General features: G+C 35.7%; 1 protein-coding gene across 1 annotated transcript in view; it reads left to right on the top strand.

Moving 5' to 3' along the window:
• DLC1 (DLC1 Rho GTPase activating protein) overlaps positions 1-22,190 on the top strand; it is a 235,961-nt gene that overhangs the window by 88,566 nt on the left and 125,205 nt on the right. Inside the window, exon 5 of the mRNA XM_075149158.1 lies at positions 14,736-14,769. Within this exon, the coding sequence (XP_075005259.1) occupies positions 14,736-14,769 (34 nt within the window). The remainder of the gene's footprint in view (positions 1-14,735; positions 14,770-22,190) is intronic.

Genomic DNA, 22,190 nt, shown 5'->3' with positions numbered 1-22,190 from the left:
CAAGTGCACTTTATAGTAATGAAGTATTAAAGCAATCTCTTGCTACATATTTTCCTTAGCCTCACCTTCCTAATAACTTATTTGTGGAATTTTCAGCATAGGAGAAAAAAAAATTAGGAAACTCGTATGCCAGGTTCATTCCTATGTACACACAAACAAGTTTTGGTTTTCTCTAGACCTAGATAAATGGATGCTTCTGGTGCCAGTATTTCAGGACTGCACTGGGTTACTGTGAGGCAGTTAGGAATATTCAGGTTTCATAAGACATATACCAATCAAGAGAGTGAGTGCCAAAATGTATGGTATTTTGTGTGATGTTTATTAAGCTGAAAGTTTGGATTATTCAGTCTTGTTCAAATGTAGCTTTGAAGCTATGTGCACTTGTAAATGTTGTCACATTCTCACAAACATAGATTGAGTTTGCTCAGACCACTTGGAAACCCATGAAAATTTCTTATTACTGCTTACGGCAACACCATCTCCTGCTGCTGCCATTATTTGTTTTCTTGATGTCTGTGGAAAGTACTTCAAGACAATTTGTCATATATCTGTAGCATCTGTAACAGTATGCTTTAAGCCAACATCTTTTTTCTGCTTGGATTTCAAGTCTCAATTTATGCCTTTCTTTCATGCCTTCGCAAGAAATTCTTACACTTTGTAGTTCTATAAACCAAGCTCAGTACACATAGGTGTTCATAGCTATTTCAGCCTCCACAAGTTCCCTGTGTGTCAGCACTCCAATCCTTTGTTATTCTGGGGACTCCCTGAAATCTCACTGATTCTAGTTTTCACAGAATTTCATCTTTTCCTCAGACTGAATGCGGAGCTGCTCTTCTGTGTTCAGCAATGTTTGGCATTATCTTCTCAACCATTTTGTTCTGCATCTAAAAGATGCATCCAGATGCCATTAGGAACTCAGAACAAGAGAATACTATCCTCATTCTAAAAACTCTAAGAGATAAGCTGGTTTTGAACCAGACACCCTGAAGATGTCGGTTTTAATGGTTTAATGGACTGACGATGTCAGTCCAGCCAGTTTTCAACCCCTCTCACTGTCTGCTTTCTCAGCTTCCAAGTGAGACTGCTTTGGGAGACAGTGTATAAAGTCTTACTAAAGTTAAGGTATATTATATTCACTGCTCTCTTCTTGTCCACGTAGCCAGTGATTACATCTTGGAACACAAATCTGGTTGGTCAAGGATGACCCCACAGGTGTCATGATTTTTCACAGATGTTAGTTGGCCCTGCAATCACATCAGCCATCTCTTTCAGCATGCTTGGGTAGACTTCATTTAGCCTCACAGATTGGAATACATCCAGCTTCTCTAAATAGTCCTTAGCCTGTTGGGTCCTCACTTCTGGCTGTTCCTCTGTTTCTAAATCATGTTTTTCTAAATCATGCTAAGCCTGGATGTCAGGGAGTAAAATTTACCTATGAAAAGTGAATCAGAATGGTCTAGATTTTGACTAGACTAGAAGTACAGAATATTGGAGAAATGAGCATAAAAAAGGCAGACTGAAATATCTTGATCTAATTCATCTGTAGGTTGGCTTATTTCTTTCTCTCACTCTCTTTGGTACTAACTACTAAAGGTGTTTTTCTTTCCGCAGCTGCAAGGTGATGAGTGCCCTCCACTGCTATCACCACATTTATTCTTAAATTGAAACACAGAAAAATATAAAATAGAACTTTCATTCTATACTTCTGTCTTGAGAGACATAGGAAGTTTTTGCCACTTGCTTCATACACAGACTGTTCCTTCCTCACTAAGTTCAGCATGCAAACATTGAGTTTGGAAGGTCTAAAGTACATGGGTGGTCAAGGGTAATGCATTCTTCTATTCTTTCCAATGAAAAACAGGCACTGGTAGAATGATTGGTACAATGTTGTTTTGTTTGTTCATTGGGTGTTTTATTTTCACTAAGCCATATGTCTGCTTACTTTGCTGCTAAGACACAAGAAAGAAATAATTTAAAAAAAAAAAAATCTACCCTTCCTGTGGCAAATCTGTAATTTAAATTTACATACAAAACTAGGGACTAATGTGGGTGGATTTAAAATTTTATATTTATCCTACTCATATAATTCTTTTCACAAAATCTTTCATATGAAATACAGCTATTTTGTCAAAAATCTACTCTGCCAGTCTGCAGACTATCTGCTTTCAAAAAAACACTACTCTTTTCATGTGGTGAAACGGGATTTGTGGCTTTCTAGAGTTCTTTGCACCACCATTAATCGTCAGGAATATTTTTAAATGCTTGTGAAATATTGGTTCTAGGAGAGTTGAGTGTGAACATAAGATTCAGTCAAAAGTGTTTTTGCAGAAAATGTTTCATACTTGTAATAGTCCCTCTTAACTAAAATATGGAGTAATTCAAACTCTCCTCAGGGGACTGGTATTGGTATGAAAGCCAAGAGTGTACTTGGACTCTTGTGTGCTGTTTCCCTCTGGAAAGTTTTGAAAGTTTAGAAACTGTGAACTACATTTTTGTAATATGCCACACAAAGTTTGGGAAAGTTGGAACAATTCAGAAAGAAACTGTATTAGTAGGGCATGATCCTGGGGAAATACAGAAAATGCCCAGCATTTCACAGAATCAGACCCACTTACTACTCTCAGGATCTGCAGTTCATCTGTCTGCAAGCCTGAGTGAGCTTTTCATGGGAATAGTGTGGGAACATAGACGTCGATGAGACACTTCTTTGTTTAGTGCCTGCAGAAACCAAAAATAAAATTCAGAACAAAATAAATAAATAAAGTGATCCTGAAAGAAGACTAAGTTTAGAACTTCTAGAAAAGGAAGGATCTTAAAAGGGCTGTCTTCATAGTAAATGTAGCAATTAATAAAAGGTTTGATATAAATCCTGGCTTTTAATAGTAGATTTTATTATCTTTCATGCATATCCATATATGCACACACAGAACTATGTCTTTAACAAAAGAAGGAAATGGACACAGCATAGACAGGAAGATTATGAGTCAGGCAGTGTCCACTTGAGCCTTCGCTTACTGGAGTAATTGGCAAGGTTCCTACTGACTTTAGCAGAATTATGCTCTGTATCAGTAACAATTTCTTTTTTCCATGAATTAGAAATATATCATCTATAGACAATAATGACATTTGGAACTTATGTTAAATAAATGAATAGCAATATTGAATATCTCCAACTTTTAAGTGTCCCATAAAAGGAGTTAATAAAATAAAGGTTTTTCAGACAGAGCATATCCTTCACCAGCTATGGTTAGCCATTGTTTGAATAGAAAATTTTCATACCTGTTAATTAAGATAAAAAATGCAGTGTCATTTTTATGATGTAAGGAGCTATGTCTACTTTAACACCCACTGATTCTAACAATCAAAATCTTAGACACAAATGAACTAAAATATGGAACTTCTTACTGGAAAATATTTTGATATCAGAATGCAAGCTACAGAAATACATAGCATGCTAGATAATTTACAGTAAAAAAACTTAGCAGTTATAAGAAAAAAGTGTGTATATGTTCAAAAGTTAAGATTAATTGTTTTGTTATGTGTTAATCTTGTAATATACTACACTTTTAGACATAATGCATAGAAAAGTTTGTCACAGAATAATCAGAATTCTTTGCAGAATTTTTTTTCTAGGCCCTTCAAAGCCCCCAAACATGTCATGTAATGGTAAAATATTTTTATTTACATTTTAAAGCTGAGAAAAGTGAAGTGTTTGTAATATTTGTAATTGGCACAAAGATTGTCCAACTAGTATTCTTGTTCTAATACCAGACCATGACTATCCCCAGTGGTCTTGCTCTAAGAAAAGTAATAACTAGCCTGTATTCTTAACCATGTAGTAAGCTCATCCTAACGTTAACCTTGAGCATTTATGGCTGAGCCTTAAGGTGGTGAATGGAACCCAGAGTCCCCTGCAGTCAATTGTAAAACACCCCTCCTTCCTCCCAGGCTTTTAAAATATGTCGCCAGCATGAGCAAAACTTCCCAGATGTATGAGTTCGTCTATCGGTTTCTGGATTTTTATGACATCAAAGATCCTAGCTTGACAGCTAGTACCTGGGAAAAAAATGGGATTGCTGCACAGAGATGGAAGACATGTAGTGTGCATGTTGTCTGTGCCGGTGTCTGTCCATGTAGGTATTGTACTATGAAATGTTAGCGCAGGCATTACTGAGTTAAGCAAGGTGTTGCAAGAGCCTAAGGAAATGTAGTGGGAATTGGTCATATCACAGACCTGGAGTCGCGCTCTTACTGGTAATACTTCCAGCTGACAAAACTATATGGTAGATGAAATATGTATTTCTCTGGTTTATTAACTGTACCAGAGGAACCAAGCTTTTAGTTATATGAGCAAAGGAAATTTAATACTCAGTTTGACCATAGTTTAGATATTAAAGTAGAAACGGTTATAGTTGGGGTTTTTTTCTCAAACAAAAAAGGGGGATTTGGTTATAAGCATTTTAGCATAAAACAGCTGTGCAGATGAATGTTTTGTTTTCCAAAGAGCTTTTTCAAGGGCTTGGCGTATTTTTTAGAACTTTCATTGTTATATTTGGATTAAAAAACCTACTTTGCATCATTTCCTTAGGCCCTTTTAGGAGATAAAGCTCCTGTTTCTTTTCCCAGTGACAAAGACACTTCTCATTTTTACTTGTTACGTATTTTTATTTCTTTTTTCTGCCTTTTGGAAAAAAAAGGAGTTGTTTTCATATAAGCAATATCTTTCCTACTTTTTTTTTTAAAATCAATTATCTTGAAAGAAACAGAAGTTCTTGAATGAACTGAAAAACAGTTTTCTTACTTTTTCACCCAAAAGGTATCTTCTTGTTTTACTGCCTCTGTCTGTCACCCACAAGCTTGACAAGTGCTTAAAGGTTAGCATACATGTATGCAGACAGTACTCAGAAGAATTAATTTCATTTCAGCTCTCTTTCTCTTGGACGACCTAAAGAAATACTGACTTAGTAAGGTCACAGTAGTGGTGTTTGTGATTTTGAAGCTCACCATCACTATGGATATATGTTGGAGCACGAACAAACTGAGATTCCAAGAATATGGTCAAATAAGCAAACAAGATTCAGATAGCATATTTCAGTGTTTATTCCCCTCCTTTCTACCTTCTCCTCCTACCCAAGACAAAGCTACTGTCTTCTTGTGTGCTTCTACTCCTTGCCATTTGCCTTCTCCTTGTGAAAGCAAATAGGGTGGTTTATGTTAATCTATTTTGCTTTATGTTTTAGTAAACCAAAAAGAAACATGGTAATTATCATATCTAGCTGACTTGGTGGAAACTTACTGAAATTTGGCACTTGCTCTTCTATGATCACCCCTGCTACCTTCCAAAGTTAGATGCACTTTTTTCCAGAATAAAACACCCCACTGACTCTCCCAAACCTATAACTGATTCTATCTGACACGCTACCTCCCTCCTCTCCCCATCATCTCATGATTAGCATCACTATTATGTGACTCTTCAGCTTCCTGAGCAAAGAACTATGATGTTCTGCAGAAAGTAAAGGTTTCATGATCATAGAAGAGATGTAGCTTTTGTAGTAATTTATTCTTCTATGCCTGGATAAAGCTCAAGATCAAGAGCCTCCCTGGGGACCTGCTTTTTATCCTTTCCCACCTGGTCCAACAAATGTAGTATCACAGTGACTGAATTCACATGAGACTGTAAGCATAAAGATTTGTGCCAAAACATACATACCATGTTTTAAAAATTAGTTTCTTGGGGTTTGCTTTTTTATTTTGAGAGAGAGAAAGAGAACTCTAAACAGTTGCAGCAGCCTGCTGCTGCTAACAATGGGAAGAAGAGCCAGCTGGGGTTATCAGCTAGATTCAAGAGAGCAAACTCACACAGGATGAGAATGTGAGTAGCTGTCAATAGTTGCTGCCCTCCCAGTAGGTGTCAATAAGTTGCTGCAATGCTCTACACCTGATTTTCTTTTTCAGAAAGAAAAAAAAGCTGAACGCAGTGAGGTCTTCCTCAACCACCATAAATATCAATCCTTCATATATAATATTCAAGAAACTAAAATATGATTTTATTGTTGCTAACCTCTGTGAGACCTGAATAGGAGACTAACGTTAGTGGAATTCAAAAATGTAGATAGCAGTCAACCATTGGATTTGGGCTGACCTCACAGAAAGATCGTTAGAATCATATTGCTCATTTACATATCTGATTTTTGTATTGCTAACCTTTTCTCAGTTAGTTCATGAACATGCAGCTTCTGCATTATGATAGGCTCTGGCACTTGCAGCAATGAGATGAGCTTCCTGATTTTCATGTCTGCACCCTTCAAAATTAGTAAGAGGGACGTGCTTTTCTTTGGATGAAGGGCAAAGGGTGCCTTTGTTTTCTTTCACGTGGCTAGGAAAAGACAGGAATGGTATGATTTTGTTGTTTTGAATTTCCCCTTTTACTCTGCAAGTAAGTGCTCAAAGGTATTTGGTAACTTACGGTCATCATGTAACAAATTTTACTTTCTATCATCACATGATTGAAAGAATTTTTTGTTTACATGAAACATTGACTTATTCTAATGTTGTAAGTTTTATATGGAGAGAGATGAGAAAAGACTGAAATCACCTGGGATTCCTGTCAGCCATGTAGAAGCATTCCCCAGATTTAAGGGCTTTAAGGCAAAATCACATTTGTAGACATTACATGATGTTGAAACAAACGGGAAACATGAGACTTTAATTATCTTTTACTGCTGCCTTATAGAGCTGGGTGCCCTCTGGTTCCCAAGTAGTTCAGCTTTGCCAATGTTTCAGGGTTTATTGATGTGTTTGTTATTGTAAAAGGTTTTATAAGATAAACATTAGCTAAACAAATTACTTCTGAGCTTGGGAAAAAGCTCTCTATGTGTAAATGAACCCTAATAGAACCTCTGGTGATGGATGAAAAGCATGAGCACTCTTGGGGCTGCTCCAGTTCTAGAGGTAGTGTGTCACGTCTCAGCTTTGGTGTCAACATTAAAGCTATGTTTTCTTTAGGGAAGAGGTACATATGTTTGGTGGAACTGGAGGAAGCGCAGATTTTGTAATTACCAAAAGTTGTATAAATGTTCCTTAACATTAAACTAAAATTTAACTGACCTCTCTTTCAAGTACTGTATGTCCACTGCAGTAATTAAAGAGCAGTTCAAGGGGAAACACAGTTCCTTATCTGGGGAACTCGTGGGAAGTATGAAAAACAAGTTTATTTTACACATTTGTTTTTATTCCAAGTCCTGATATGCAAATAAGCTGAGGTCTCACAATTGCTAATTTTTAAAAAATCATAATTATGTTTCACAAAATGTGTGATGGTAACTCTCAGGGTATTTAGGAATTTGCAGCTGCTGCTCTGAAGACTTTAGCATCCCTAAAGAGAAAGGGAATTCCATATTATGGCCAAATTCTACTTAATGGTCTGGACAAGCCACAGACAGGCTGTTGTCTTACCTGTCGTACAAACCAGCAGTATGTGGTCCTGACAGATTTCAGAGCATTTGGATCTTACCCTGATCTATGGAAAGTCTATAATAACACCAAACAGAGCACAAGACCGTTATCCTGCATCTTTGTTTTGCATTTCCAATCCAGCAAGAGTCACACTATACCAGCCGAATGATGAGGACGCAGGAAGTAACCAGACCACCCCAAGTGCAGGCTCTTGGCAAGTGCCTCGTGGAAGGAGAACTGCCAACCACCCAGCACTAACTGGAAAGGGTCTCTGTGCATGACCTCAGTGGTTAAAGAGGCCCAAGCAAACAGAAATATCTAGTCAGAAAACAAAGTAGTTGGAGAGAGGCATACAACTGACTGGAGGAGAACATATGCAGGCAAGCATACAGCTTTGTACTTCCACTAGAACTAAATTCATAGTGTTCTCATAAATTTAGTCAGAGACCTCTGAATGTGACATTAATTCCTTTTTAAAATTGAGTTAATTGATGCAGCTTTATTGTTGGGTGGATTTTAATTGCCTTCTGCTCTACTTCTAGTAATTGCACTCTTTAATAAAATGAAAGACCACAAAGAAGAAAGACCTTGCTAAATTCCCCTTCTAAAGCTGGTCTGTCCTAAAAGTTGGTGGTTTTGTTTTTTCTTTTTCCTTATCCAGTTGAAAAAAAAAAATTGTAAAAATTTGGAGAACTAAAAACTTACTTTGAAAACTTATGAGTTTAATAAAATAATGTTTTGTAAATAATTCTGAATGATAAACAAATCATTCTTGGGTTTTCTTCTACATCATTGCTATGATTTCTATTCAATGCTACAACCAAATGTTTACTCTAATTTAAATTAATTAGTTTTTCAAAAAGGGTTTTCTACATGTCTATTCTGTTAATCTGGTTCATTAACACTACAGGCTTTGGTTTAAAAAAATGAGAATTTTCCAGTAGAGATATTCATTCAATATTTTGTTGTAATGGGGATATAACTGAGGAAATTCCCAGTTACGGACTGCAGTATTTCCCTAATTTCAAACCATCTGAGTGACTGTGGATGTTTTTCTTCCATAAAATAACCCAGTTAAATTTAACTACTATACTACTTATCCAAATTAAGAAACTAGAGCATACCTTCTAAATAAAATAAAATGTCTGTTTAAGGACTCCAGGTGATACAGAATGTACACTGTTTGAGAAATTATTTGATGCTTGAAAGTTGTTTTCTGTCTGAGCGTTGTTGACTTCAGTTTTCAGGTACAAGGTTGCCCTTGTTTACTGGAATAGAGAGTTCTCTATCATTCAGTTCATTAGTCCTTCCTTGGTAATTGTATATTGTGTTGATATTACCTCTTCTTTCTTATCAGAAGCTCAGTAGATCACTCTTTTTTAGAAGATTTTAGATTTTTGTGTTTTGATCATTTGATTAGAAAGAAGACAATGGAGATATATTTTGATCGACATAGTTTTTTCTGTTCTTAAAGTCAATGATCCTATTTAAAAACTAAATATAACATTCATTTTTATATTTGCAAGCTTTGGAGATTGGTCTCTTTTCTGCTCCTAACGTGATGGGAAGCTTCCACCTTTTTAGAATAAGAATATGGATTTGATGTTCCAAAAATAAGGTGGAGGATTTATAATAGCTTGAGCTCAGCAACAGTTACCTGCTCACAGTTATTATGAAGGCTGGATTTTCCCTTTCTAGTCAAATCCCAGTATGTTAATGTTTGTCCTGGAGTTTTACTTTCATGCTGGACAGTAGAAGTTATTATCTCCATAGGCAAAATTCTAGAGAAATGCTTGCAAATCAAGATCATTAGCAAGGAAATTTCCCAGCATGTCTATTCAAATACACACCTGAAAAAAAGGCTGGATAGCTGACAGCCTTCTATGATAGAAGTGCTTTGTAGAATTTCCATCATGGTTGGATAGCGTCATTGAAAATGTGATCCACGTAATGCCAAATACACTTTATCTCCTGTAATCCAAAAAAAAACCCAGAAGTATTATTCTGGGGGAAAAGTGTGTATTTAATGGCTGTAACATAAAGATGCTATATCTTGTTTGCAAAATCGAAATATAGACTCACTCCAATTGGTTTATGAGATATTACAAAAATAAATAGATGTCACTAGATCCTTATTTCAGAAATTGTATGTTACATGCTCCTCTACAGTAATTTTGCCAGTTTATACAAAACTTTGCCATCTATTGTAGCCCTTTGCAAATGAGTCAGTCATGATAGAGCTATTCATGTTTTGTGAGTGCAAGGAAACGAAAAGATAGCTAGTTTAATTTTATTCAAAATGGCTTTGTCTGCAGGTTTGGAATCAGTATAAAAAAAATATAGCTTTGCACTACAGTTAAGGGAGAGCCAAGCTGTGTTCAGGTCAGACTGAATGTGCCTCAGCTTTTTGCGATGGCAGTCTTGCAGCTCAGTGTACGCTCACCGCTGCTCCCAAATGTACTGTCTTCTTTGCAGATAATGCCTCCCCCTTTCACCACCAAGACTTTGCGCACATCTGCTGACTATACCACTTCTAATCTGGAAAGCTACAGTGCTAATTTTTTAGCCCATCTGAGATGAAATATGTGAATTTTGACTCTGTAATGGAAGGACGCTAATTTGGGCAGTGGGGAAGGACTCTTTTCATAGTCAAGAGCTGCACATGCCCAAAATGAATGGTTGCTGTTTGAAATTATGGGCTTTTTTTACATATTTACTTCCCTTTCCTGTTAAAATATTCTTAAAAGCTCAGAAAAAAATATATTTTTACTTTGGTCAAACAAAAATTTTCATTTGTGCAAAAGTTTTATTTTAAGTTTTGATTTACCAGAATTTTCAACCATTTTCTTTCTTGCTGGAAGGCAGCTTTTCCACCTAACTTCTAACGAAATTCCAAGGAAACGGTTATTTAACCCAATATTACTGGTAATCATGTCTACCTGAGCAAGGCAACTGCAACTTTAAAGAAAAATGTCCAATATAGTGTTTTACATGCACTTTACAGCCATATTTGCAGACATAATATATTTACAGTTAAAATACAGCAAGGATGCATAGAAAAATTTTCAATATGACATTTCAAGTAAGATTTTCACAGGTTAAAAATCACGTTCTCTAATTTAAAAGAAAATCCTGAGTATATTTCAGCAATGGTCTGATAGGGATTTCCTCCTTTTTTTTTTCTCCTTTTCTTTCTTGGTGCTGCTAAGAGCACATACTATTAAAAATATAGAAAGGAGCCTGACTTTGGGGGTGTTTGCTGAAATCTGTGAAGGGGGTGTAAAAAGAGCGCGTGCCTGCTTTTTTTTAAAACACATGTGACCCGATCATGTGGAAATTGTTAGTCCAGTTCTTTAGTTCTGTGAGGAGAGTAAGAAGTAATGTGAAGTTACAGTGAACCCATCTGGCCAAGCAGGAAAATCCGGTTTAATTGCTCCATGGCCAGAAATGTTAAATCACTTCCTGGGAATGCAATTCATTTGGAACATATGGAACTCGTTGGAAGAAGGTCTCCAGTGAATTCAAAACTGTACTGAAGATGAGGGCATTTCTCATAAGTAACAATCATGTTTTCCCACTGGGCAGCATGTAAGCTCTATGTGTAGCTGTATTAACAAAAAACTAAATCAATAGTAGGACTGGCTGAGATCTTGTTGAACAAGATTCGCTCATGGTTTACTTCATTTTAAATTTTCAAGAAATGCTATGTTCATTTAGGATTTTTTTCCCTCAGCTTTTAAGCAGCAATAAAACATTCTGACAGAATTTTTAGCTCATTTTAGATCTTGATTCAGCAGAATTACACTCTGTTTATAAAACAGACATTTTGGAAAGTATTTTCTAAGATGTCTTTGTACTTTGTGGATAAAGAGGGTAGTTTTTTGGGGTGTTTTTGGTTTGGTTTTTTAATTAGGAACTTTACATTCACTATATATTTTAATAAATCAAGAAGATTTACAATTTTTCTGTAAACTAAGCAAATCTAAACCTTTGACTACAAATATGATATATATGAGTTCTTCTTAAATTGTAAAGAATTAATGAGTAAGACTTGCTTGTTTATATACATTATTTTAAGGAAAACATCTTTTATAACTGTCATAACGGATTCAGAATTTATAAGTATGCCCCAGTACCACGTTCTAAGTCAAATACTCATGTTCTTTGCAGTCTTTGCAATGAGAAGAATATTGATATTCTTTGGAAAAAATATGCTTCCTATTCTGTTCTAAAGAAAATATTTTACTTTCATTAATTTGATGCTACTATAAGGGCTTTTTTAGAGATAAATTCTTTTTTCCTTTTTTTACTTGGGTTCACATGAATTTGAGAAAATATTTCATTCTTGGAAAATACTTGTGCAGTTAATCAGTAAAACCAAATCAGAGAAAATTAGTTCTTTTAATTTTAACAGCACATGAAGGAAATGGAACCATGTTTTGCTGCAAAAGTGGTCTAAGTCTGATAACAGGAAGAAAAATGAAGCAATAAAAAGAAATTTCTGTACGTACATCATGCACTATGGAGGACCTGGAGTAGTGACAAATGATGGTGACAGGTAGTCACCACTGTATGAGGCCCTTCTCCTAATTATTCTAAGAAAACTTATATACTTTGTGGTGCTGTCATTTTGAATGTATTTCTTTATTTGAATACTCTAGTAACATTTTTTTTCCATGCACCTGTCTTGATTTCAGAATTCTTATTTTCAGTAAATTGTATAATCCACACTGATCTCTCTAGTACCAATCTCAATGAATTGCTGCAAGATTGCTGTAGGAACATGGGAAGTACTTTTATCTGCAAACCTCACTCTACCTTTAAATTGTCTGGAACTTACAGTGTCTTTTCATCCTAGTTAACAGAAGTAATAATTTTGTGACTTACACGTCTGTCCTGAGGCATTATGATTCTTTGTTATTTCCAGCTACGGCTTTTTACCTGGGCTAAACCGGCTAAACAACTCTAACAACCTTTAGGACTAGCATCTAACAAATTTACTAAAATTTATGTTTTGTTGTAAATCAACGTGTTTTAGTGATCATGAATTAGAAATATTGTATATCTCCAGGAAATAACTTGAAGTGACAAATGGCAAGATTAACAATGTTTTAAAATCAGATATGCTCATACGAAAAAAAATCTGCATGCTGATATGAATGATGATGGGAGCTGATTCAGAAGTGTTCATTCAGGCCAAAGTCACTACCAGTGACTCGCATTGCAGTTACAGACAACATTATTAAAGTCCTTTTAAGTCTGTCATAAAGCCACCAGAGAAATTATCTTCTGTACTTGTCACTCTGTCATATCCCCATTGTGTCCTGTAACTGCTTCCCCACAGTCCACTGAATCACAGCTGTTCATCTTGGCCTTGCATTTTGGACCTTACAAAGGCTATCCCCATCAAACTGTTGTCTCCTTTCCATGACACAGCTTATGATTTCTATGCTGACACTCTCCAGTCATCTCAATGTTGTCTTCTAAGCTTATCTTAAAGGATGCCATTACACCTTCTTTGGGTTTTTTATGGCTAACAAAGCTCAAAATTAAAATGGGATAATAATCTGTCCCCATCTTTCCTTTTTTTGTCCTGACCCTTCCATTCAATTTACAGTAATGTTCCCCCATTCTTTTTTCTTCTTCTGTTTGGTTTTCTCTTCCTGTTTGTTTGCTTGTTTCTTACCTTCTCCTCTTTACAAAGTTGTCTCTTTATAAATTTCCTTCTCAGACAAATTATAATAGTGAATCTGCATTTTTTTTCCTTATTTTCTTATTTTTCTTAGCCAGTGTAACAACTTAGGTCTGGGAAAGAGAAGAAAATTATGTACTGGTTTTCAAAATTCTATCAATTATTTTTTAAAAATCTGTACATGATAGACTTTTTCTTTCTTTGCAACTGATACCTTGATTCATTCTGTGATTTTATTGTTTTTTTGACATGTTAACTTTCTTCAGTCTATGGAAGTTAATGCTTTTGCTGCATTACTGGAGCAAAATGGTGCTTCTTCCAAACAAACATATGTTTGTACAAAGCAAGAGAAACGCTTTTCAAGCAAGGGGCTGCTGTTGTTTTGAATAATATTAGTCTGATGGTACGACATTTTTGAATGTCAAACTCAAGCAACAGATATTTAACTGGGTGGAGTACAGGTGAAACAGAAAAATCACAAAATTGGCTATTACCAATCTGTAAGGTATTTATTAATATATATTGTCTAAGACATGTTCTATTTGAAATTTTGTACAAAATGTCATCCAGGAAATGCTATAAAATACTATTTTATATAGCAGGACAAATCAAATCCTGAGATGAAATTTTCAAAGTCTGTTTCAGGAACTCTATAGAAAGTCTGAAACTGGTTGCTTTGTGATTTCTGTCCATCACTCCCCTCTTTCTTTTTCTGTGAAATCTGCAGCAGGAAAAACTGCTGAAGAAAGGCTAGACTGACATGAGTGAAAGGGATGTAAAATTGATCCCTTAACTCACATGGCAGTTCTGCATACATTGCATACCCAATCCGATTTCTTGTCCAGCCTTTCTTACCTTTATCGTATCTGCACATTCTTTAATTCTGATTATATGTGTACCATACAAATTCCATTTTACTATTCATTCAATCTATAACCTACTTATTTTAGGAAAAATACACTCAGAAAGTTCTTCTGCATTAGTCTAGAAGAAAAGCATAATATGAAAGATTTTTACATCCCTTGCAAAAAAAAACAATTTTCCAAGTCCAAAAACAATTACAGCCAATATGAAAACACTTCTATTACTTGTCTCTGAAAAATTATATAAAAAGTAAGAAATTGGTATGTTATAGAACAACATATATTTGAGCCCAAATCCTAACTATATGGAGTCAATGGCAGAACTCTACTTGAGTTCTGCAGGAGGAAAATTTGGCATTTTAGTCTCATCTTCAGCCACACAGTTTTTGTCTTCACTCCTTCAGAATTATTTAGTAATTTCCCAGTGGAATTTTGTGGGCATGTATTCTAGAATGATTATTTCAAAATGCGACCATTGGAATACCTTATTAACTCCATCTCCTCCCTTCTCTCCTAGTCCTTTTTTTTTAACAGTGATTAGTTTCATAATAGATTATAAGCCACCCAAATGGGAACTGTATGTTTCTCTCCAGAGTACTTAACACAGTGAGACCTCAGTTCTTTCCAGACCCTCTGGACATTCATAAAATCTACCTTAAGATTTTATAATGTTTCCCTAATATTCTTATTTTTTTAATAATGGTACCTTTTTTTTTTTCTTTCAGGCTATGCCAATTATTTCAGAGAAGGAGAAGGCTGGTGAGTAAATATTTACTTGTTTTCTCATTTCCTTGTATTTGTTTGGTGGAATACAGTGTTACTTAACTAAGTGACAAAAGATGGGCTTTAGCTGTGGGGTTTTGAATGTGTAGGGTTACAGACCTGACAAATGTCTGTGTAAAGGTTATTCATTGTTTCCTGAATAGGATATTTTCTCTTTCTGAAAAGCACTCCAGCTTTCTGTGTGATACTAATAAATATGTTTGAAACTATCCTACAAAGTACCCGGTTGAATTGCAGCTGCCTCTTACATGTCAGTCTTCCTCTAGATACTAACTTGTTACTTGATGTTAAAATCTATTTTGATTTATTTGATGTCTCGATTAACAAACATGGATGCCAATGGGTTTGTTTAAGTCAGTGGAATTTGAGGACTTAGCGTGAACTTTACTGTCTGTCTTTAAGTATGGCAGGAAATTTTGGTTATCTGGAGTATTTCACTGGAGATAACAATTTTTATTTTGGCTAAGTACTTCCAGAATATTGAAAGGTTGTTTTTCTATTCTTTTCTGTTATATATGTTCTCTGAACACTCTATGTACTTTGGTGTTGGTATGTGAAATCCATTAGTGATTGTCTGTTAGACACTGTCAAATGGGTGTATTGTTGTGATAAACACTTGGGAACACTCCACTCTTAGCACTATAGATCTCTAGGATCTCTGTTGGTTTCTTCATCATTTATTTTAATTGATAGTTTGCTACTGTACTTCAAATATAGCTTGAAAAATACCTCAAAATATCCAAATGCCACCTGGCATTCTGATTTATGTCTGATTTTTGTCAGTGATGTTTTCTTGTGTTATCCTGGTTTGAATTATTTCTTTTCTTTTGCTTATTAAGGGAGAGGAATACGTTAAAAAAAAGTTTTTGAGAAAAAAGCCACAGTGCTAATCAATACTGTAAAAGCTATGGAGCTGTCTGGTCAGGATGTTGCTATTTTAGCTGTTGAAGTTCATAAATAATTCCCAAACTGTGATCCATATTTAATAAGCATTTTCTTTATAGATTTCGCAAGTGGTATTATTTAGTATTTCTTTTTCTGAGCCAGTTCGTATTTGGCCACATCCTTTAAATTATGTCCAAACATGCAAACTGATTATAACTGGCCCTACTATTTGCAGGTAATTTCAAATACTTTGTCTAGCAGCCATACAACATTATAGGGTTTTGTACATCTTTAGAAATTATGTACCATATAAGATTAAAAGCTATCTGAAAGTCATTAAAAAATCTTCAGTGCATAGAGATGCAATGACCCCAGTTTTATACTAGAGGAATAGAGCTGCAACAAGTGTTTGCCATAGCTAACAGCTTGTAAAATCAGAACCAAAACTCAAAGCTCTATGCTTACTTCTTCAGTGTCAAAACTACCTATCATGTCAGTGTTGATGATGGTATGAAATAAATGTATTTTTTACATATGCTTTATAACCTGTACATATGCTTATGAATCTGTGTCTCGCTTCCTTCTTCCTGCCCAGACTTCAGTGTTATGTTTTTTGTGGACAGCATTATATTTAATATTACAAATATTAGGTGGAACTTCATGCCATGTGGAGTCAGTGTGCTGACGTTTCCATGTACATGAGCACAAGCTAGCCTGTGAATGGAAATGTGGTTGCCTTTTAATCCATTTTGGCTTTTGTTTAACTCTTTGCATCTCAGGAGCTCACGAGGTTATGATGGTTTTTTGGAAATATTAAGCATGCATTAGGGAGATGATTATTTAAATCAGGTCTATTGACTGAAGTCACTTGGTTCTAGGGGTAGTTAGTGCTATTATTTTCAAATGTGATTGGATCTTGATTCAGACATTCAGGTCTCATGTTTTGCAATTTAACTAGCTGTTGTTTGATCGTTGCTGCTTACATTTAACCAGACAAATGACATTGCATAAGACTCATGAATGACAAAGCCATAAGTAAGGTCTGAAAGCCTTCAAAGAAGAATATAGCATATTTGCATGTCTGCTGTAAGAAAACAAAACAAATACTAATTTTGATATTTATTTGGAAATGTCAACAATCTAACTCTTTCTAGTTTATATTATTATAAACAGACTGAAATATATTACAGAACAAAACGGAGGAGTTGTTTATTTTACTACTGACAATGATAATAACACAGTAGGTAAAAAGATTGGATAGCATTGTATTAAAATTAAAATTGCATTTAAAATGCACTCAAAATGTCTAGTCGAACATCTTTTCTTATTTTGAGAATTTGAAGTAACAATTCCTTGTAGCTCCCTCTTTCCTACTTAATACTTCTTCTGGGACTGGAATAAGAAATACAAGAAGGTAGAAAGGCTGCTATTTCAATGTTTCTGGTTCAGAAATTCTATCTGCATAAATAAGAACCTGTTTTTACAAGACTTTCTACTCTGTAGATTCTAGATACTTTGATACTTTCAAATGCTTTTCCTATAGGCAACCAAACATTTAGATCCTTAAATGAACCAAGCTGCTTAAGCAACTTAGAAATTCACACATTACTGATTATGTTTATAGCAGTTGTTAATCCTTGAAATTAAATATTTTCTCAATTTTATACATTTTCCAACATGCAGTAAGTTTTGACTACATCAAATACAAACTTTCAGATGTAGTACTTAAAAAAAAAAAAAAACACACACTATTTTTAGATTTAGAGCAAAACCAAACATAATCTGAAAACATTGCTACATTTGTCAATTACTAGCTCAGGAGTTCCATAAGCAGTTATTTTTTTTTTACAGTGGAAAGTGGAGTAAAACCTGCAATAGCAGAGTCCCTTTGGCAAAAATCTGTAAATGATCAGTGTATTGAGCAGAACATCAGTCATGCCTAACTGTATACACTATTGCTTCAAGTTGTGTGAATTAAGGCATTGCAAATGATGTACTGTGGCATCAGCTATTTCTGAGAAAGGCATTTTTAAGAAGTGTCAATATTGTTGACATTTCTGGCAATGGTGAAAAAAAGAAATCTTTCAAAAGAACTTTTTTGAGGTAGAAGTTAAGATCAAGCAACATGCAGTCAGGGAAAATGATGACTCAAGCCAAGAGATGACTGAGGGTTGGGACTGTCAGCACCTACATCAGGAATGCAGGCCAGCAACCAGCTTCAAAAGACTGTTTTTTCAGATGCATCCACCTTTTTTTTGAGTGATTTATGTATTCCCATGCCTTTACTTACCTTGCTGACTGTTATGATTTTTATTCTCGAATTCTGTCCACGACCTATGAAGAAATTTGAGGCATGGAGGGTTGATCTCACCTGTCAATAATTAAGGTGTCTGTGTCAGAGTTAGTGGTGTTGGCTTCATTTATAGTCTAAAAATAAACATATGAACCTTTGGTTCCCCTGGCTATATGTCAGCATTTGGTTTACTGATGTGAATCACACACAAGACTTCATGAAAGGTGTTGGTTAACTCTCCACCAACTGTAGAGTCAAGATGACTCCTAACATAGATACCAAAATTCAGTACGATGAATCCACTGTGAGGTTCCTAATTCAGGGCTAACTTCAGTTTCTGGAGCAGTGTTCCCAAAACAAAGGTGAAATGACTATAAGTCAATATTAGAGGTATTGCCTAAGTCTCTTTGTGGATCTACTTCATGATTTCACAATTTATCCTCAAATATTTGTAGGGAATAGGGAACTCTGTGACTTAGAAACATTGCTACAACAGAGCCAGCGGGAGGGGTAGAGTGAATATCTGCATCTGGTCAGGGACTACCACAGCTTATTTCTCTTGAGGTGATGAAACTTTGTGCTATCACATACACAGGGCAGAAGGTTTAGTCTAGCCCTAAATAAATATTGACACCATTGGTCCATAATGTTTAGCATTATAATAAATAATTTTTTCCTGTGCATAAAACAACTGCCCTATGGTATTTTGTTTGAACACACTTTTAGAAGAGTTGCTGCCCTAAAAATAAAATAAGGTTTTTTAAGTCATTGAGTACTATATTTTAGTTATTAAGTACAAACATGGATCAATTAAAAAACAGAAAACACATGACTTGATATAAAAAAGCAAGTGACACTACTCATCTGTAGCAGTAAAAATTCCCTAGCAGAATAGCAAGTGAACATGCTTTTAAGAGTTTTCATGATTCTACCAAAATATTCCCTCTTGCTTTAAAGATACACTATGGAAAAAGTGCACAACCTCTTTGGGTAAATCTCAGTACTCTCTCTAACTAGTAGATGAGAGACGTCTACTTCAGCACAAATAAAAGTGACAGTCTTTGACGTGGAGTAGAAGAGATTTGATAGCCCATTTCTTGTCTGTGTTTTGGTGATCAGCAAGCAAACAAGACGATAAAGTATTAAGCACAGTCGAAGACAGCAGCCTCATTTGATCTCTGTAAAGCCACTGGCCACTGTAAAGCGTTTGAAAGCTCCTCGGTGCCAGTATTACAATATGGGCTTAGCAGTGAACAAGTCTCATTTTTTTTTCTGCATCTCCTCTAGATTTCTGGTAAAGATACTATTTAATAAAATACAGACTCCATGTCCTTTGGTGTTAATTTCCCTGGTTGCCTTTGATTCACAAGGAAGACAAATACACAGATGATAAAAGGGACCTTAACGGCAGGGTATTTCCTCTCACAGACTCTCATTGTCGGTGTCAGGGAGCGGAGGACACTTGGTGCTCGGCCCCATGGTGAGATGAGCTGCAGAAGAGGAGGTGATGGAGTGATGACAAGGCGGGTCGGGCCCGTCTGTGAGAACTCGCAGCAGAGGACCTTGAAAATCCAGCAGCGACAGGTTCACTGTCATTAAACAAGGCATATAAAAGACCAACTGCTTGGCACGCTACGTAAAGCTCTTTTAATTTCATTCAATTTAACTGCAGCTCTAATCAAAAAGGAAAAAAAGAAAATCTCCACTAGATTTCACAAACATGTTCTAGATCCAGAGAAATCAATTCTTTCTATGACCAGTACCCACTGGATGCTCTGTTTTCATAAAGTCATCAAAGGTTCGTCCATACATAACTTATTTTGAACCTAGAGCAAACATTAAAAAATTTAATCTGACTGACTACAGGATATCAGTTTCCACATAAACTGGAGGGAAATACAAGTTAATTGGCACAGTTACTAGTTTTCTGTCTGCTTTACAATATTTCTAGCCAGTATTCTAGAATAAACTGGGCAAAATGAATTATTAATTGTTCCCTTTTTAAGTGTTGTATCTGATTTGAGTAGAACAGTCTTATTAGGGTTTTTGTGAGACCTTAGTATGAAGTACCAGTTCCTAGCTAGGTAATCTTTCTTTTACTATTGAAGTTGCAACAGTTATAAAATTTGTTTTAGCTGAGTGTTTGCTTTCTAAATAAAAATGTCAGGTGAGCACTCGCACTTCAAGTTGTCATACTAAAAAACAGTTATAGAAACTCTGCCAGAATATGCATGGATGTCTGCCAAACACTAATAGATGCTAATAGATATATTTTTATTCCACTGTTATTTATTTCATTACTAGAAAAAGGGCTGTGATGCCAATACATACCGAAAGCTGATATTTCATGCTAAGATTCCTGATTATGTTTAGTTGTTGGGTTTTCTTTATGTTTTCTAAATGCAATAAAATAGCTGATGTCATGATTTTTGGTATTTGATTTTTAGTGGCTTATTAACCACACTCTACCATAGTTGTTCTTCTGAATTACTTCACTTTTAAAAGTCACACTATATTCACCGTATGCATGTGGATATAAACACATAAACTTTAAAATGCATGTAGCACTATGCAAAGCCAAAGTCTTATTAACCTTAAGGTGCCATGGCCATTTTCTTCAGGTTTTGGAGGAAAGAGTAGATCCTGGGACTGCAGCTTTCCTCTGAAAGTCCACTTAAAACCATGATAAATGCACTGGAAGCAGGATTGAGTCTTAAAAAGTGAAAGGTAGGGCCAGGTAACGTGAATGTGCTCTGAGGGGGAGCGAGCAGTCAGGAAGGCTGTATACCATTGAAGAAGGACACAAATGTTCAGGTCCCATGCCTGAACAGGAAAACAGGTGTTTTCTGAAAGGCTAAAACTAATTGCATGAGATCACTGCATAATAATAAAGTACATCTGAAGTATCTGAGAACTAGCAGAACCTCTTGTGCATCGAATTCTTAAATATCTAGCCAGCCAGAAAACTTTAGCCAGTTTTCTTATTCTACCTGCATTAGTGTGGGTCACCAGTATGGACCTGCTTTTATACTTCTTTGGAAGACCTTTTTAAATCCAAATATGCTGTTGTTATCTTCAAAGGCATTTAATTTTGTTCATTTCTTTAATATAGTCTCATCTATTTTGATCTTTAAGATACTTAGAGAAAATAGCTTAACTGAATTATTTTAGGTCAATAACAAGGACAGGCCATTATTTTTACATTGCATTTGTCCATATCATGCACTTTCATGCTTTTGTAGCTATGATGTTTTCCTAGATTCTTTGATGATTGGGTTAATTGTGGAAACATCTTTAAATATTTCCTCAACAAATATTCAAAAGTCGGTATTCACTTTAGAGAAAACAAGGAGTGCCTCAATGCCTTATATTCCTGTGGTGAGCAATTGAATTTTGATTTTTTTGCTGGTTTGCTGTCTTTTCTTAAGTTCTGTAATAGAATTGCTTTATTCTAATCAAGATATTTCCCTGACAGGAATAAAGATGTATATAGTACTAGCTGAGTGATTACTGCTGCCGGCCATCATGTTAAATCTTTCAGCTGTCCTTTTTCTGGCCAATCCAATGTGTTTTTAAGGCAATATATACTTTCCTTGATAACGCAAGTTATTTTTATTCCAGAAACTATGTGATTAGAAAAAAAAAAAACAAGCACTAGCATTGAAGTCTTTTAAACATATTTAGACATTAATAGTATAAGTTTCATCACAGATTGATAAGTTGTAAGAATGATCCTCATAACAGGCTTCATCACCTATTAGTGAAATACAGTTAAACAAAGGATAACTCAGGATAACTCCCTTGAAAGGAACTTTTGGAGGTCCTTTCTCCAACCTCCTGCTCAAGCAGGACCAGCCCTGAGGTCAGACAAGGTTGCTCAGGACTTTATCCAGTCTGGTCTTGAAAACCTTCAAGGATGGAGCCTGTGCAACCTCTGTAGGCTACATGCTCCACTGCTGTACTGTGTCCAGGAGACAGTTTTCCTTATATCCAGTCTGATCCTTTCTGATTTCAATTTATGCCTGTTGTCTCTTGTCATCCTCACATGCACAATGTGAAGACCCCAGCTCCATCTTCTTGTTGCCCTCCCATGAGGTCCCGGGAGCTGCTGGTAGGATCCCAAAAGCCATCTCTTCAGGCTGAACAAGTCCTCAGAAGCCTCAGCTCACAAGTCAAGTGATCCAGACCTTGACCAGCTTGGTGGTCCTCCCCTGGACTT

This window comes from Calonectris borealis, chromosome 4, assembly GCF_964195595.1.
Source record: "Calonectris borealis chromosome 4, bCalBor7.hap1.2, whole genome shotgun sequence".
Taxonomy (NCBI): Eukaryota; Metazoa; Chordata; class Aves; order Procellariiformes; family Procellariidae; genus Calonectris; species Calonectris borealis.
The sequence above is the reverse complement of the archived record's forward strand: the minus strand, read 5'-3'. Positions and strand labels throughout refer to the sequence as shown.